We start from the raw sequence: 16,155 nt of genomic DNA, 5'->3' as shown, positions 1-16,155 counted from the left end.
CCTTCTACCCCTCTTAAGATAGATATTTCTTTCCATATAAATAATTAAAATTCATTTTCTAACAAGTTCCTTACGGGTCGGTGCCTTTTGTGACAGCCAGTACGAGGCAATATGTTTCCTGTGCGCATATAGCAAGCGCAAAGAAGGGAATTTTGTTTACTTACCGTAAATTCCTTTTCTTCTAGCTCCAATTGGGAGACCCAGACAATTGGGTGTATAGCTTCTGCCTCCGGAGGCCACACAAAGTATTACACTTAAAAGTGTAAGGCCCCTCCCCTTCTGCCTATACACCCCCCGTGCATCACGGGCTCCTCAGTTTTGGTGCAAAAGCAAGAAGGAGGAAAAGTTATAAATTGGTTTAAAGTAAATTCAATCCGAAGGAATTTTCGGAGAACTGAAACCATTCAACATGAACAACATGTGTACACAAAAAACAACAGCCCGAAGGGAACAGGGGCGGGTGCTGGGTCTCCCAATTGGAGCTAGAAGAAAAGGAATTTACGGTAAGTAAACAAAATTCCCTTCTTCTTTGAGACCCAGACAATTGGGACGTCCAAAAGCAGTCCCTGGGTGGGTAAAATAATACCTCGTAATACAGCCGTAAAACGGCCCGTTCCTACAGGTGGGCAACCGCCGCCTGAAGGACTTGCCTACCTAGCCTGGCATCCGCCAAAGCATAGGTATGCACCTGATAGTGTTTTGTGAAAGTGTGCAGGCTCGACCAGGTAGCCGCCTGACACACCTGCTGAGCCGTAGCCTGGTGCCGCAAAGCCCAGGACGCACCCACGGCTCTGGTAGAATGGGCTTTCAGCCCTGAGGGAACCGGAAGCCCAGAAGATCGGTAAGCTTCAAGAATAGGTTCCTTGATCCACCGAGCCAGGGTTGATTTGGAAGCCTGTGACCCTTTACGCTGGCCAGCGACAAGGACAAAGAGTGCATCCGAGCGGCGCAGGGGCGCCGTACGAGAAATGTAGAGTCTGAGTGCTCTCACCAGATCTAACGAGTGCAAATCCTTTTCACACTGATGAACTGGATGAGGACAAAAAGAGGGTAAGGAGAGATCCTGATTGAGATGAAAGGGGGATACCACCTTAGGTAGAAATTCCGGTACCGGACGCAGAACCACCTTGTCCTGGTGAAACACCAGGAAAGGGGCTTTGCATGACAGCGCTGCTAGCTCAGACACTCTCCGAAGTGAAGTGACTGCCACTAGGAAGGTCACTTTCTGCGAAAGGCGTGAGAGAGAAATGAAGGGAATTTTGTTACTTACCGTAAATTCCTTTTCTTCTAGCTCCTATTGGGAGACCCAGACGATTGGGTGTATAGCTACTGCCTCCGGAGGCCACACAAAGTATTACACTAAAAAGTGTAAGGCCCCTCCCCTTCTGGCTATACACCCCCAGTGGGATCACTGGCTCACCAGTTTTAGTGCAAAAGCAAGAAGGAGGAAAGCCAATAATTGGTTTAAACAAATTCACTCCGAAGTAACATCGGAGAACTGAAAACCATTCAACATGAACAACATGTGTACCCGAAAACAACCAAAAATCCCGAAGGACAACAGGGCGGGTGCTGGGTCTCCCAATAGGAGCTAGAAGAAAAGGAATTTACGGTAAGTAACAAAATTCCCTTCTTCTTCGGCGCTCCATTGGGAGACCCAGACGATTGGGACGTCCAAAAGCTGTCCCTGGGTGGGTAAAGAAATACCTCATGTTAGAGCTGCAAAGACAGCCCTCCCCTACGGGGAGGCAACTGCCGCCTGCAGGACTCTTCTACCTAGGCTGGCGTCCGCCGAAGCATAGGTATGCCCCTGATAATGTTTGGTGAAAGTGTGCAGACTCGACCAGGCAGCTGCCTGGCACACCTGTTGAGCCGTAGCCTGGTGTCGTAATGCCCAGGACGCACCCACGGCTCTGGTAGAATGGGCCTTCAGCCCTGATGGAACCGGAAGCCCAGCAGAACGGTAGGGTTCAAGAATTGGTTCCTTGATCCATCGAGCCAGGGTGGCTTTGGAAGCCCGCGACCCTTTGCGCTGACCAGCGACAAGTATAAAGAGTGCATCCGAGCGGCGCAGGGGCGCCGTGCGGGAAAAGTAGATTCTGAGCGCTCTCATCAGATCCAACAAATGCAAATCCAATTCATAGCGATGAACTGGATGAGGACAAAAGGAAGGTAAGGAGATATCCTGACTGAGATGAAAGGGGGATACCACCTTAGGGAGAAAACCCGGAATCAGGCGCAGCACTACCTTGTCTTGGTGAAACACCAGGAAAGGAGCTTTGGATGACCGCGCTGCTAGCTCGGACACTCTCTGAAGAGACGTGACCGTTACCAAAAAGGCCACTTTCTGTGACAGTCGAGAAAGTGAAAAAACATCCCTCAGAGGCTCAAAGGGCGGCTCCTGGAGAGCAATTAGTACCCTGTGCAGATCCCATGGGTCTAACGGCCTCTTGTACGGAGGGACAATGTGACCAACCCCCTGCAGGAACGTGCGTACCTGAGGAAGTCGTACTATGCGCTTCTGAAAGAATACAGACAGCGCTGGGACTCGTCCGTTAAGGGAGCCGAGCGACAAACCTTTTCCCAAACCAGATTGCAGGAAGGAAGGAAAAGTAGGCAATGCAAATGTCCAGGGAGACACTCCCTGAGCAGAGCGCTAAGATAAGAATATCTTCCACGTCTTGTGGTAGATCTTGGCAGACGTCGGCTTCCTAGCCCGTCTCATGGTGGCAATGACGTCTTGAGATAATCCTGAAGACGCTAGGATCTCGGACTCGATGGCCACACAGTCAGGATCAGGGCCGTAGAATTCAGTGGAAAAAACGGCCCTTGGGACAGTAAGTCTGGCCGGTCTGAGAGTGCCCACGGTTGGCCGACCGTGAGATGCCACAGATCCGGGAACCACGACCTCCTCGGCCAGTCTGGGACGACGAGGATGGCGCGGCGGCAAGCGGAGCTGAGCTTGCGTAGCACTCTGGGCAACAGTGCCAGAGGTAGAACACATAGGGTAGCTGGAACTGCGACCAATCCTGAACTAGGGCGCCTGCCGCCAGAGCACTTTGCTCGTGAGACCGCGCCATGAAAAACGGAACCTTGTTGTTGTGCCGAGACGCCATTAGGTCGACGTCCGGCATCCCCCAGCGGCTACAGATTTCCTGACACCATTCTGGGTGCAGAGGCCATTCCCCTGCGTCCATACCCAGGCGACTGAGGAAGTGTGCTTCCCAATTTCCTACGCCCGGGATGTGAACTGCGGATATGGTGGATGCTCTGTCCCCCACCCACATCAGAATCCGCCGGATTGCCAGGTAGGCTTGGCGATGCGTGTTCCGCCTTGGTGGGCGATGTCTGCCACCGCTGTGGAATTGTCCGACTGAATTCGGATCTGTTTTCCTTCCAGCCACTGCTGGAAGGCTTGCAGGGCAAGATACACTGCCCAGATTTCCAGAACATTGATCTGAAGGATGGACTCCTCTGAAGAGAGTCCTTGACCGTCTGAGAAGGGAAACGTTCCTGTCTAGGGACGTCGACTCCCCAACCCATTGGCAAAGCATGTCCCATTGAAGTGGACGCAGATGAAACTGCGCGAAAGTGACTGCCTCTGCATGAGGCGTCTCAAGGGGTGTGACTGGCCTTGAAGGAGAGACTGCACCCCCGTCTGTAGTGAACGCTGCTTGTCCAGCGGAAGCTTCACTATCGCTGAGGGAGTGTGAAACTCCATGCCCAGATATGTCAGCGATTGGGTCGGTGCCCGATGTAACCTTGAAAAGTTGATGATCCACCCGAAACTCTGGAGAGTCTCCAGCGCCACGTTCAGGCTGTGTCGGCATGCCTCTTGAGAGGGTGCCTTGACAAGTGGATCGTCCCAGTAAGGATCACAGAGTGACCCTGAGAGTGCAGGACTGCTCCCACTGCTGCCCTGAACTTGGTGAAAACCCGTAGGGCTGTCGCCAGACCGAAGGGCAGGGCTACGCACTGAAGATGCTCGTCTTCAATAACGAAAACGTAGCAAACGCTGGTGCTCTGGAGCAATCGGCACGTGGAGATAAGCATCCTGATGTCTATTGATGCTAGGAAATCTCCTTGCGACATTGAGGCAATGACGGAGCGGAGGGTTACATCCGGAACCGCCTGGCCTTCACGTGCTTGGTGAGCAGTTTTAGGTCCAGAACGGAACGGAAAGAGCCACCCCTTTTTTGGCACCCCAATCAGATTGGAGGAAAAAACCGTGTCTTGTTCCTGAAGAGGAAACAGGGATTACCACTTCTTCTGCCTGCAGAAGAGCATCGGCTCGGTGGGGGGAGGGGGGGGAAGTTCTGAAGAATCGAGTCGGAGGACGAGAACAGAGCTCTATCCTGTACACGTGAGACAAAATGTCTCTCACCCACCGGTCTGTGACCTGTGGCAGCTAAATGTCGCCAAGCGGGAGATTCTGCCACCAACCGCGGATGCGGAGAGAGAGAGCTGAAAGTCATGAGGAGACCGCCTTGGTAGCGGTTCCTCCTGCTGCCTTCCTTGGGCGTGATTGAGCCCGGCCGGAATCTGAGCCCCTCTGAGCCTTTTGAGCCCTTTTGGACGAGGACAATTGGGACCTGCCCGAGCCTGGGAAGGACCAACCTCGACTGTCCGTCCAGGACAGCATTACTAGGGTAAGTCGCAATGCAGACATTGCGAGGTTAAGGACACCACCTGCGGCACAGATGTACATGTGCTCAAGACCAGCTGCGCAAGCCCAGCTGAAATAGGATAGAGTGCCCATACGGCTGCGAATGCCGGAGCAACCGACATGCTGATAGCTTCACAGACAGATTTCAACCAGAGGTCCATCTGTCTGTCAATGGCATCTTTAAGTGAAGTCCCATCTCCACTGCAACTATGGATCTAGCCGCAAGCCTGGAGATTGGGGGATCCACCTTTGGACCCTGGGTCTAGCGCTTTACCACGTCAGGGGAAAGGGATAACGTGTATCCTTAAAACGTTTGGAGAAAACGCTTATCTGGTAAGCGTGGTGTTTCTGAACTGCTTCTCTGAAGTCAGCGTGGCCAGAAAAATACGCAATATACGCATGAGTACTGAAAAAGGATTTCTCCTGCTGTGAAGCTGACTCCTCCACTGGGGGAGCTGAGGGAGCAATATCCAACATTCCATTGATGGACGCTATAAGATCATTCACTATGGCGTCACCATCCGGTGTATCCGGATTGAGAGCGGTGTCAGGACCAAAGCCCTGATCAGCTCCGTCTGCCTCATCATACAGAGAGTCCTTGCTGGGACCTTGACCAGTGATGAAGCCGAGTGCCGCACCCAGCGAGCTAGCTTAGGCTGTCTGGGACTGCCGTCCGTGTCAGAGCCTTCACCCTGGAATGCCTGGGACCCCCCCGGAGCACTGATTACGTTCCAAATGAGGGTGGCCAGGGAGCATTAATCAAGATTGCCCATGGCCTGTCTGGACTGCAAAGTCTCTATCCCATGACAATCTATCAGCCGAAACTGCAACTCCGTCCCTGTCCCTGGACAGGGTTCACAGATGGTTCCTTTGGCCACCTCTAGTAGAGACCCCGGCTGACCAAGTGCTACAGGGGAGCTTGCACACAATGGGGGTCAGTGGAACCTGCCGGTGGAACAGTATCACATGCAGGAAAAAACAGCATAGGAAGCCTTGTTGCTTTTTTGCTGCTGTATTCAAGCCATCTATGCAATGTATAGCATACAAGCATAAACACTTCAGCACATGCAATACAAGCAGCATAGAAAGCCTGTGCCTTGGCACCCTCGCTTTTTTGCTGCTGTTGTCCAGCCATCTAGGAGAATATAGCCCAGAGTAGCGACCGTACAGTGCAATGTATAGCATACAAGCATAAGTACAAATGAACACTTCAGCACATGCAATACAAGCAGCCTAGAAAACCTGTGCCTTAGCACCCTTGCTTTTTTGCTGCTGTTATCTCGCCATCTAGGAGGGCATATAGCCAAAGATAGCGACCTACAGTGCAGTGTATTGAAAAAGGATTTCTCCTGCTGTGCATACAAGCATAAAATACAAATGGACACTTCGGTATTTAGTGGGGTCAGCACTTCAGGTGCTGCTTACCGCCCGCCTATAACGCGGGTGTGTGGTCGCCAGAGCCCTGTGTTGGTTGCCCAGAGCATGTCTCCGTTCCCCAGCTCGGACTGCGTGCAGGAATGGCTGCCGGCGTCCTTCTCCAGCTCGTGTGACGAGGGGCGGGCCGTGGGCGTGCCCCAGACAAGAGCGGGAAACTGGCGTCCCACTGTGTCCAGTGAAGGGGGCTGGAGAATGCAAAGCAGACTCCAGCCCTCGGCGCTGACTGTCTGTACAGCGTCCCGCCTCTCCCCTGACTGGCAGGGCTGGAGGCGGGAACGAAACGAAAACTAGGCCGCAAAGCCGGGGACTCGAGTAATAAGCGCGGCCGTCCATGTGCACGGCCAGCGCGGAAGTCCCCGGCGCACCACAAGTCCCAGCCGCGCCACAATGTAAAAAACACCCAGCAGCGGCCGGCGCGGCAGTTCCCAATACATAAATTCACTCAGCTAAGCTGCAGTGAATAATAGCACGAGCGCACCGCGCTGTTACCCCCGGCGCACTAACACTCCCAGCAATGCTGGTGTGTGTGTGCGCGCTTGCCCGGGGACACAGAGTACCTTAATGTAGCAGGGCCTGTCCCTGACGATACTCAGCTCCATATCCAGCAGGTTCTCTGGGTCTGTGGATGGAGCCCGGTCTCAGTGCCTGGAGACCTGTAAGATCCCACTTCGCCCAGAGCCCTGAGGGGGGATGGGGAAGGAAAACAGCATGTGGGCTCCAGCCTCCGTACCCGCAATGGGTACCTCAACCTTAACAAACACCCGACAAAAGTGGGGTGAGAAGGGAGCATGCTGGGGGCCCCATATGGGCCCACTTTTCTTCCATCCGACATAGTCAGCAGCTGCTGCTGACTAAAAACAGTGGAGCTATGCGTGGATGTCTGACCTCCTTCGCACAAAGCAGAAAACTGGTGAGCCAGTGATCCCACTGGGGGTGTATAGCCAGAAGGGGAGGGGCCTTACACTTTTTAGTGTAATACTTTGTGTGGCCTCCGGAGGCAGTAGCTATACACCCAATCGTCTGGGTCTCCCAATGGAGCGCCGAAGAAATCCCTCATTGGCTCGAAAGGTGGCTTCTGAACAGCCATCAGCACCCTGTTCAGATCCCAGGGTTCTAACGGCCGTTTGTAAGGAGGGACTATGTGACAAACCCCCTGCAGGAACACAGAGAGCGCTGAGACTTGTCCCTTAAGAGAGCCGAGCGACAACCCTTTTTCCAATCCGGATTGAAGGAAGGAAAGAAAAGTGGGCAGGGCAAATGGCCAGGGAGAAACACCCTGATCAGAGCACCAAGATAGGAATATCCTCCACGTCCTGTGGTAGATCTTGGCGGACGTTGGTTTCCTAGCCTGTCTCATAGTGGCAATGACCTCTTGAGATAATCCTGAAGACGCTAGGATCCAGGACTCAATGGCCACACAGTCAGGTTGAGGGCCGCAGAATTCAGATGGAAAAACGGCCCTTGAGACAGCAAGTCTGGTCGGTCTGGTAGTGCCCACGGTTGGCCCACCGTGAGATGCCACAGATCCGGGTACCACGACCTCCTCGGCCAGTCTGGCGCGACGAGGATGGCGCGGCGGCAGTCGGACCTGATCTTGCGTAACACTCTGGGCAACAGTGCCAGAGGAGGAAACACATAAGGGAGTTGAAACTGCGACCAATCCTGAACTAAGGCGTCTGCCGCCAAAGCTCTGTGATCTAGAGACCGTGCCATGAATGTTGGGACCTTGTTGTTGTGCCGGGACGCCATTAGGTCGACGTCCGGCATCCCCCAGCGGCAACAGATCTCCTGAAACACGTCCGGGTGAAGGGACCATTCCCCTGCGTCCATGCCCTGGCGACTGAGAAAGTCTGCTTCCCAGTTTTCTACACCCGGGATGTGAACTGCAGATATGGTGGAGGCCGTGGCTTCCACCCACATCAGAATCCGCCGGACTTCCTGGAAGGCTTGCCGACTGCGTGTTCCCCCTTGGTGGTTGATGTATGCCACCGCTGTGGAGTTGTCCGACTGAATTCGGATCTGCTTGCCTTCCAGCCACGGCTGGAACGCCTTTAGGGCCAGATACACTGCCCTTATCTCCAGGACATTGATCTGAAGAGAGGACTCTGTCGGAGTCCAGGTCCCCTGAGCCCTGTGGTGGAGAAAGACCGCTCCCCACCCTGACAGGCTCGCGTCCGTCGTGACCACAGCCCATGATGGGGGAAGGAAGGATTTCCCCTTCGACAGAGAAGTGGGGAGAAGCCACCACTGAAGGGAAGCCCGTGAAAGGGAGACGTTCCTGTCGAGGGACGTCGACTTCCTGTCCCATTTGCGGAGAATGTCCCATTGAAGTGGACGCAGGTGAAACTGCGCAAAAGGAACTGCCTCCATTGCTGCTACCATCTTCCCTAGGAAGTGCATGAGGCGCCTCAGGGGGTGTGACTGGCCTTGAAGGAGAGATTGCACCCCTGTTTGTAGTGAACGCTGCTTGTCCAGTGGAAGCTTCACTATCGCTGAGAGAGTATGAAACTCCATGCCAAGATATGTCAGTGATTGGGCCGGTGTCAGATTTGACTTTGAAAAATTGATGATCCACCCGAAACTCTGGAGAGTCTCCAGAGCGACGTCCAGGCTGCGTTGGCATGCCACTTGAGAGGGTGCCTTGACCAGCAGATCGTCTAAGTAAGGGATCACCGAGTGTCCCTGAGAGTGAAGGACTGCTACCACTGCTGCCATGACCTTGGTGAAGACCCGTGGTGCTGTCGCCAGGCCGAAAGGCAGTGCCACGAACTGAAGGTGTTCGTCCCCTATGGCGAAACGCAGGAAGCGCTGATGCTCTGGTGCAATCGGTACGTGGAGATAAGTATCTTTGATGTCGATTGATGCCAGAAAGTCTCCTTGGGACATTGAGGCGATGACGGAGCGGAGGGATTCCATCCGGAACCGCCTGGTTTTTACGTGTTTGTTGAGCAATTTTAGGTCCAGAACAGGCCGGAAGGATCCGTCCTTTTTCGGTACCACAAACAGGTTGGCGTAAAAACCGTGACCCTGTTGCTGAAGAGGAACAGGGATCACCACTCCTTCCGCCTTCAGAGTGCACACCGCCTGAAGAAGAGCATCGGCTCTCTCGGGGGGCGGAGATGTTCTGAAAAATCGAGTCGGAGGACGAGAGCTGAACTCTATCCTGTAACCGTGAGACAAAATGTCTCTCACCCAACGGTCTTTGACCTGTGGCAGCCAGGTGTCGCAAAAGCAGGAAAGCCTGCCACCGACCGAGGATGCGGTGTGAGGAGGCCGAAAGTCATGAGGAGGCCGCCTTGGGAGCGGTTCCTCCGGCGGTCTTTTTAGGACGTGACTTAGACCGCCATGAATCGGAATTCCTCTGATCCTTTTGAGGCCTTTTGGACGAGGAGAACTGAGACCTTCCCGTGGGCCGAAAGGACCGAAACCTCGATTGTGCCTTCCGTGGTTGAGGTCTGTTTGGTTTGGACTGGGGTAAGGATGAGTCCTTTCCCTTGGATTGTTTAATGATTTCGTCCAATCGTTCACCAAACAGGCGGTCGCCCGAAAATGGCAAACCGGTTAAAAACTTTTTGGAAGCGGAGTCTGCCTTCCATTCACGTAACCACATGGCCCTGCGGACTGCCACCGAATTGGCGGATGCCACCGCCGTACGGCTCGTAGAGTCCAGGACAGCATTAATGGCGTAGGACGCAAACGCCGACGCCTGAGAGGTTAACGACACCACTTGCGGAGCAGATGTACGTGTGACTGCATTAATCTGCGCATGACAAGCTGAGATAGCTTGGAGTGCCCATACGGCTGCGAATGCTGGAGCAAAGGACGCGCCGATAGCTTCATAGATGGATTTCAACCAGAGCTCCATCTGTCTGTCAGTGGCATCCTTGAGTGAAGCCCCATCTTCCACTGCAACTATGGATCTAGCCGCCAGTCTGGAGACAGGAGGATCCACCTTAGGACACTGAGTCCAGCCCTTGACAACGTCAGGGGGGAAGGGATAACGTGTATCCTTAAGGCGCTTGGAAAAACGCTTATCTGGACAAGCTCGGTGTTTCTGGACTGCCTCTCTGAAGTCAGAGTGATCCAGAAACATACTCAATGGACGCTTGGGAGACCTGAAACGGAATTTCTCCTGCTGAGAAGCTGACTCCTCAATTGTAGGAGCTGGTGGAGAAATATCCAACACCTGATTGATGGTTGCTAGAAGGTCATTCACTATGGCGTCACCATCAGGTGTATCTAGGTTGAGCGCGGTCTCAGGGTCAGAATCCTGATCTGCTACCTCCGCATCATCATCCAGAGAGTCCTCCTGCTGAGACCCTGAACAATGTGAAGAAGTCGAGGGAAATTCCCAGCGCCCCCGCTTAGGTGGCCTGGGACTGCGGTCCACGTCAGAGACCTCACCCTGGGACCCATGGTTCACCCCAGGAGCACTTTGCAGGTCCAAATGCGGGGGGGGCCTGGGGTCAATGATTGAACAGTGCCCGGGGCCTGAGTCACCGGTCTGGACTGTAAGGCTTCTAGTATCTTAGCAGACCATTTATCCATAGTCTCAGACAGTTTGTCAGCAAATACTGCAAACTCCGTCCCTGTCACCTGGACAGTGGTAGCAGGTGGTTCCACCTGGGCCACCAGTAGCAGAGGCTCCGGCTGAGTAAGTGCCACAGGGGCCGAGCATTGCACACAATGAGGGTCAGTGGAACCTGCCGGTAGTATAGCCGCACATGAGGTACAGGTTGCAAAGTAAGCCTGTGCCTTGGCACCCTTGCTATTTGCGAACGACATGCTGTTGTCTCCTCTGAGTACAATCCAGGAGGGTATATAGCCAAAAATCAAACAGTGCGACCGTACAGTGTAGATGTATAGCATATAAGTATATATATATCTATATGAACACTCCGGCACTCAGTGGGGCCAGCACCTCAGGTGCTGCTTACCGACCGCTCAAAGCGGTTGTGTGATCACCAGCTTCCCTGCCTGGGTCTCCCAGAGCTTTCTCTCCTCTCCAGCGTCAGAAGAGCTGACAGGAATGGCTGCCGGCGTTCTGTGGGGAGGAGGGGGCCGTGGGCGTGCCCTAGAAACTGCGGGAAGCTGGAGTCCCACTGAGCTGAATGAGGGGGGAGGAGGATACCGAGTATGCTCCAGCCCTCAGCGCTGACGTTCTGTGGAGCGTCCCGCCCTTCCCCTGACTGACAGGCCTGGGGGCGGGAATCTGCGCTACTAGGCCGCAAAAGCCGGGGACTAAAGTTATAAGCGCGGCCGGCGCGGTAGTCCCCGGCGCACTAACACACCCAGCCGTGCTGAAGTGTATATGGTACCAGCGCTTCATGCGCGGTCCCCACGGGGACACAGAGTACCTCACAGCGCGGCCTTGCGCGGTCGTCCCCGTCGCACTAATACACCCAGCAGTGCTGCAGTGTAAATGGCACAAGCGCTCCATGCGCGGTCCCCCAGGGGGACACAGAGTACCTTACAGTAGCAGGGCCTTGTCCCTGACGATACTCGGCTCCTGTCCAGCAGATTCCCCAGGGGCTGCGGAGGGAACACGGCCTCAGTGCCTGGAGACCGAATAGGATCCCACTTCGCCCAGAGCCCATTAAGGGATGGGGAAGGAAAACAGCATGTGGCTCCTGCCTGTGTACCCGCAATGGGTACCTCAACCTTAACAGCACCGCCGACCAGAGTGGGGTGAGAAGGGAGCATGCTGGGGGCCCTATATGGGCCCTCTTTTCTTCCATCCGACATAGTCAGCAGCTGCTGCTGACTAAATTGTGGAGCTATGCGTGCATGTGTGCCTCCTTCGCACAAAGCATAAAAACTGAGGAGCCCGTGATGCACGGGGGGTGTATAGGCAGAAGGGGAGGGGCCTTACACTTTTAAGTGTAATACTTTGTGTGGCCTCCGGAGGCAGAAGCTATACACCCAATTGTCTGGGTCTCCCAATGGAGCGACAAAGAAACTGCTAATTTCTCATGGTCCTCCGGCCCCACTTCACGTAGCCCAGCGCACCCCCCAAAGGATTCCTGGGTAACACCACCTGCATCAATGACTGGATTACGTTTAATACTGTGATCCAAAGCTCCTGTAGGCACGGGCACTCCACAGCATGTGTACAATCCCTGCTTCTACTGTACACTTAGGGCATTTGGAGTCTGCCCTCACTGCCGCTTTATACATCCACACAGGGGTTTTGTAGACTCTATATATAACATATCTATGACAGCCTCTTCGTCTCGCTGAGAAACACTTTAGTAACGTATTTTGCAGGATGAAATCCCATGAGGTCACACCCATTTTTGATAACCAGCAAAGGTAAAGCTCTCCTCGGTGTCGCTGAGACGCGCTGAGCGCAGCATTGAGCCTGCTGCCCTGATGAGAGTCGTCGTCACTACCCAATGCCTGCGAATAGCTGTACTCTATCACAGTAGCCAGAGGTTGCACTCATGGATCGTGAACTATGACGGAGGAGCTTCATAGGAACATTTTTGATGAGAAATTAGTGACCGAAGGATAGTGTGGAGGAGTCTTAAGTCACATTAACTATTTGTGTGTTTTTTTTCTTTTATTACTGGGTTACTAATGGATGTGACGGATACATGCCTTTCCACTACTAATATCTGGGCTTGATGCCAGCTGACATCAACCCTCAAAAATATTGCCAACACACCAAAACAATTGGGAAAAGTCGGGCAATGTGCCAGAATTGGCAGTTCTAATGGTGCGCCAATTTTGGGGTGGCTGTGGGCTGGTATTTTAAGGCTGGGAAAGGCCAAATAACTATGGGCCTTCCCAGTCTGATTTCAGCCCCCAGCTGTCTGCTTTACCTTAGCTGGTTATCAAAAATATGGGGGGTGGGTGGTAATAAGATGCTGTATTTTTCAGAAATTTAGAAAAGGTTTAAATAACGCTAAAAACATCTTTTAATACCACATGAAAGACACTAAAGGGTGCAAGTGTAAAAGTCCTGCTCTAATTTAAGCTCTCCCTGACCAGCTTCTAGAGGAGTGTGTGCAGAGCATCGCGGCGCACAGAGTATCATAAGACCTGATGATGTGATGTGGCCGGCAGCCAACATGGCTACAGAATTACCGTGTATGGAGACAATCCCTGAATGTTTATTGGCTGGCTGACCGTCGTGAAATATGCAGGGCGGGGACTCTAGAATGGCGCTTGAACACCCGAGATACTTGGCCGAGTAATGAGCGTGCCCGAGCACCCCGATGCTCGATCGTGTATTGATCAGTGCTGAGCACCCCGATGCTCGATCGTTTATTGATCAGTGCTGAGCACCCCGATGCTCGATCGTGTATTGATCAGTGCTGAGCACCCCGATGCTCGATCGTTTATTGATCAGTGCTGAGCACCCCGATGCTCGATCGTTTATTGATCAGTGCTGAGCACCCCGATGCTCGATCGTTTATTGATCAGTGCTGAGCACCCCGATGCTCGATCGTTTATTGATCAGTGCTGAGCACCCCGATGCTCGATCGTTTATTGATCAGTGCTGAGCACCCCGATGCTCGATCGTGTATTGACCAGTGCTGAGCACCCCGATGCTCGATCGTGTATTGACCAGTGCTGAGCACCCCGATGCTCGATCGTGTATTGACCAGTGCTGAGCACCCCGATGCTCGATCGTGTATTGACCAGTGCTGAGCACCCCGATGCTCGATCGTGTATTGATCAGTGCTGAGCACCCAGATGCCCGATCGTGTATTGATCAGTGCTGAGCACCCCGATGCTCGATCGTGTATTGATCAGTGCTGAGCACCCCGATGCTCGATCGTGTATTGACCAGTGCTGAGCACCCCGATGCTCGATCGTGTATTGACCAGTGCTGAGCACCCCGATGCTCGATCGTGTATTGATCAGTGCTGAGCACCCCGATGCTCGATCGTTTATTGATCAGTGCTGAGCACCCCGATGCTCGATCGTGTATTGACCAGTGCTGAGCACCCCGATGCTCGATCGTGTATTGATCAGTGCTGAGCACCCCGATGCTCGATCGTGTATTGATCAGTGCTGAGCACCCCGATGCTCGATCGTGTATTGACCAGTGCTGAGCACCCCGATGCTCGATCGTGTATTGATCAGTGCTGAGCACCCAGATGCTCGATTGTGTATTGATCAGTGCTGAGCACCCCGATGCTCGATCGTGTATTGACCAGTGCTGAGCACCCCGATGCTCGATCGTGTATTGATCAGTGCTGAGCACCCAGATGCTCGATCGTGTATTGATCAGTGCTGAGCACCCCGATGCTCGATCGTGTATTGATCAGTGCTGAGCACCCAGATGCTCGATTGTGTATTGATCAGTGCTGAGCACCCCGATGCTCGATTGTGTATTGATCAGTGCTGAGCACAGTCTATTATCACTATGGGTGACATTAAATACTAAACAACATTACATAATGCAGAATTTCATGTACTCACAAGAAAATACAACCCATGATCATCATTTTTCCTAGTCGTGGCTCAATAGGCAATTTAGCCAATATTCTTCCTAGCGGAGTCAGTTCATCATTTAAGTCCAACGCATCAAGCTCTAAAAAGTCAAAACCATACAATTATAGGGCATGTAGAAATGCTAGCGGGTCATCAATGCACCATCTTTATCAGCGCTATCAGCTGCTCTCCTCTGATGGACGTTGCCTGCTCTATATTATATGCAGGAGTAACTTTCAGGCCAACAAAAAGCAGCTGATTACCGGCTTCATAATAGAAAAGTGTATTAAAGCTACTGTATAACCTTCAGCCACAACTCCTAGAACTACCGCCATATTAACTACTCTAAAAAATAATGGATCAATAATAAATATTGTCCATCATATTAAAAGAAAGGTGTGTTATTAGTGAAGGGTGAACACTACCATGCCCGGTACTCGTTAAGAGCAGTTGGAAGCTCAAATGGGAGTAACTCAAATATAAGATTCCTCCCAAAATAGGCTTGATTTCTCTATTCACTCCCATTATACTCGGGTACTCGAGTCCCGCCCATCCGAGAATCCAACTGCTCTTGAGGAGTACAGGGCATTGTAGTGCTCGCTCGTGGCTAGATGTTATACATAGCGACACACACAGCATTCATACAAAGGAGTGACGCAATCACATACGGCCAGTGCAGACGTTACCTCTCAGTGTATGCTCGGCTTCTATTACAGCATCCAGTGGAGGAGGTTCTATGGCCTTCGATAGAAAGTGTCCGATGGCACCTAAACGCAACAGCTTGATACTCAGAGCTACCTCATGCAAAGGAGTACGGAATATTTCTGGTGTAAGGTGAGTCTCCAATCTAGAAAATAAATGTGCAAAATCATTAGAAGAAACCATCATTTCGCCAAAGCAAAAATAATATCTGACCATTTACAAAATTCAATCCAGTACCCGGCTGCTCACCGTTCAAAGCGCGCCGTGCTGCACAAGTGAAAGCAAAAGCCTGCGCGCACGCGTCCAGCTCGCCCTTTTCTCTGCTCCAGATTGGTTTTGGAAGCCCAAACAGTGGCATAATTTGTCATATTGTTGTGGGAAGTAAATAACTTTACCTTTTGCCTGCAAGTGAGAAAAAGAAAAGTACATTAAAAAAAGCTTAAAAAAAAGGAGTCTTGGCCAAAAATGAGATCACAGGCAGAGCTAATCAAAAATGAAGTGCTCCAAATCAGTGATATATACAGTAATATTTCAATCAACCGAACACACATTTTTCTAATATGCATAATATAACTTCTTGATTATGTTGCGCACTGTGGACAAAGTAACATCAAGATCTCTGGATAGTAACTTGTAACTTTGAGATGACTTGATATATTTCAACAATTTTGTTTCTCAAGTCCTCAGACAGTTCTCTTCCTTCTGTTCTTCATGCAGACACACAATGTGTACACTGTATGTATCTAAAGCGCTGTGGAATTAATAGCGCTATATAAATTAATAAAATTATTATATCTAGTGTGGGCAATAAGAAAAATAATATCAAAATCAGATAAAAAGGGGGAGAAGTTGACAATCTTTGCATTGTTTCTGCATGAAGAACAGAAGGAAGAGAAGAGAACTGT

General features: G+C 52.1%; 1 protein-coding gene across 2 annotated transcripts in view; it reads right to left on the bottom strand.

Annotated features, from left to right (window-relative positions):
• Positions 1-16,155, bottom strand: part of DHX9 (DExH-box helicase 9) — a 95,661-nt gene that overhangs the window by 12,561 nt on the left and 66,945 nt on the right. For both annotated transcript variants that reach the window (XM_075320605.1, XM_075320606.1), the window contains 3 exons: positions 15,500-15,652; positions 15,235-15,395; positions 14,537-14,648 (listed from right to left, as the gene is read on the bottom strand). In XM_075320605.1, coding sequence (XP_075176720.1) covers positions 14,537-14,648; positions 15,235-15,395; positions 15,500-15,652 — 426 coding nt within the window. The remainder of the gene's footprint in view (positions 1-14,536; positions 14,649-15,234; positions 15,396-15,499; positions 15,653-16,155) is intronic.

The sequence above is a fragment of the Anomaloglossus baeobatrachus genome, chromosome 8 (assembly GCF_048569485.1).
Source record: "Anomaloglossus baeobatrachus isolate aAnoBae1 chromosome 8, aAnoBae1.hap1, whole genome shotgun sequence".
NCBI classification, from domain to species: domain Eukaryota; kingdom Metazoa; phylum Chordata; class Amphibia; order Anura; family Aromobatidae; genus Anomaloglossus; species Anomaloglossus baeobatrachus.
Note: the sequence above shows the minus strand (reverse complement) of the source record. Positions and strands in the feature narration are given on the sequence as shown.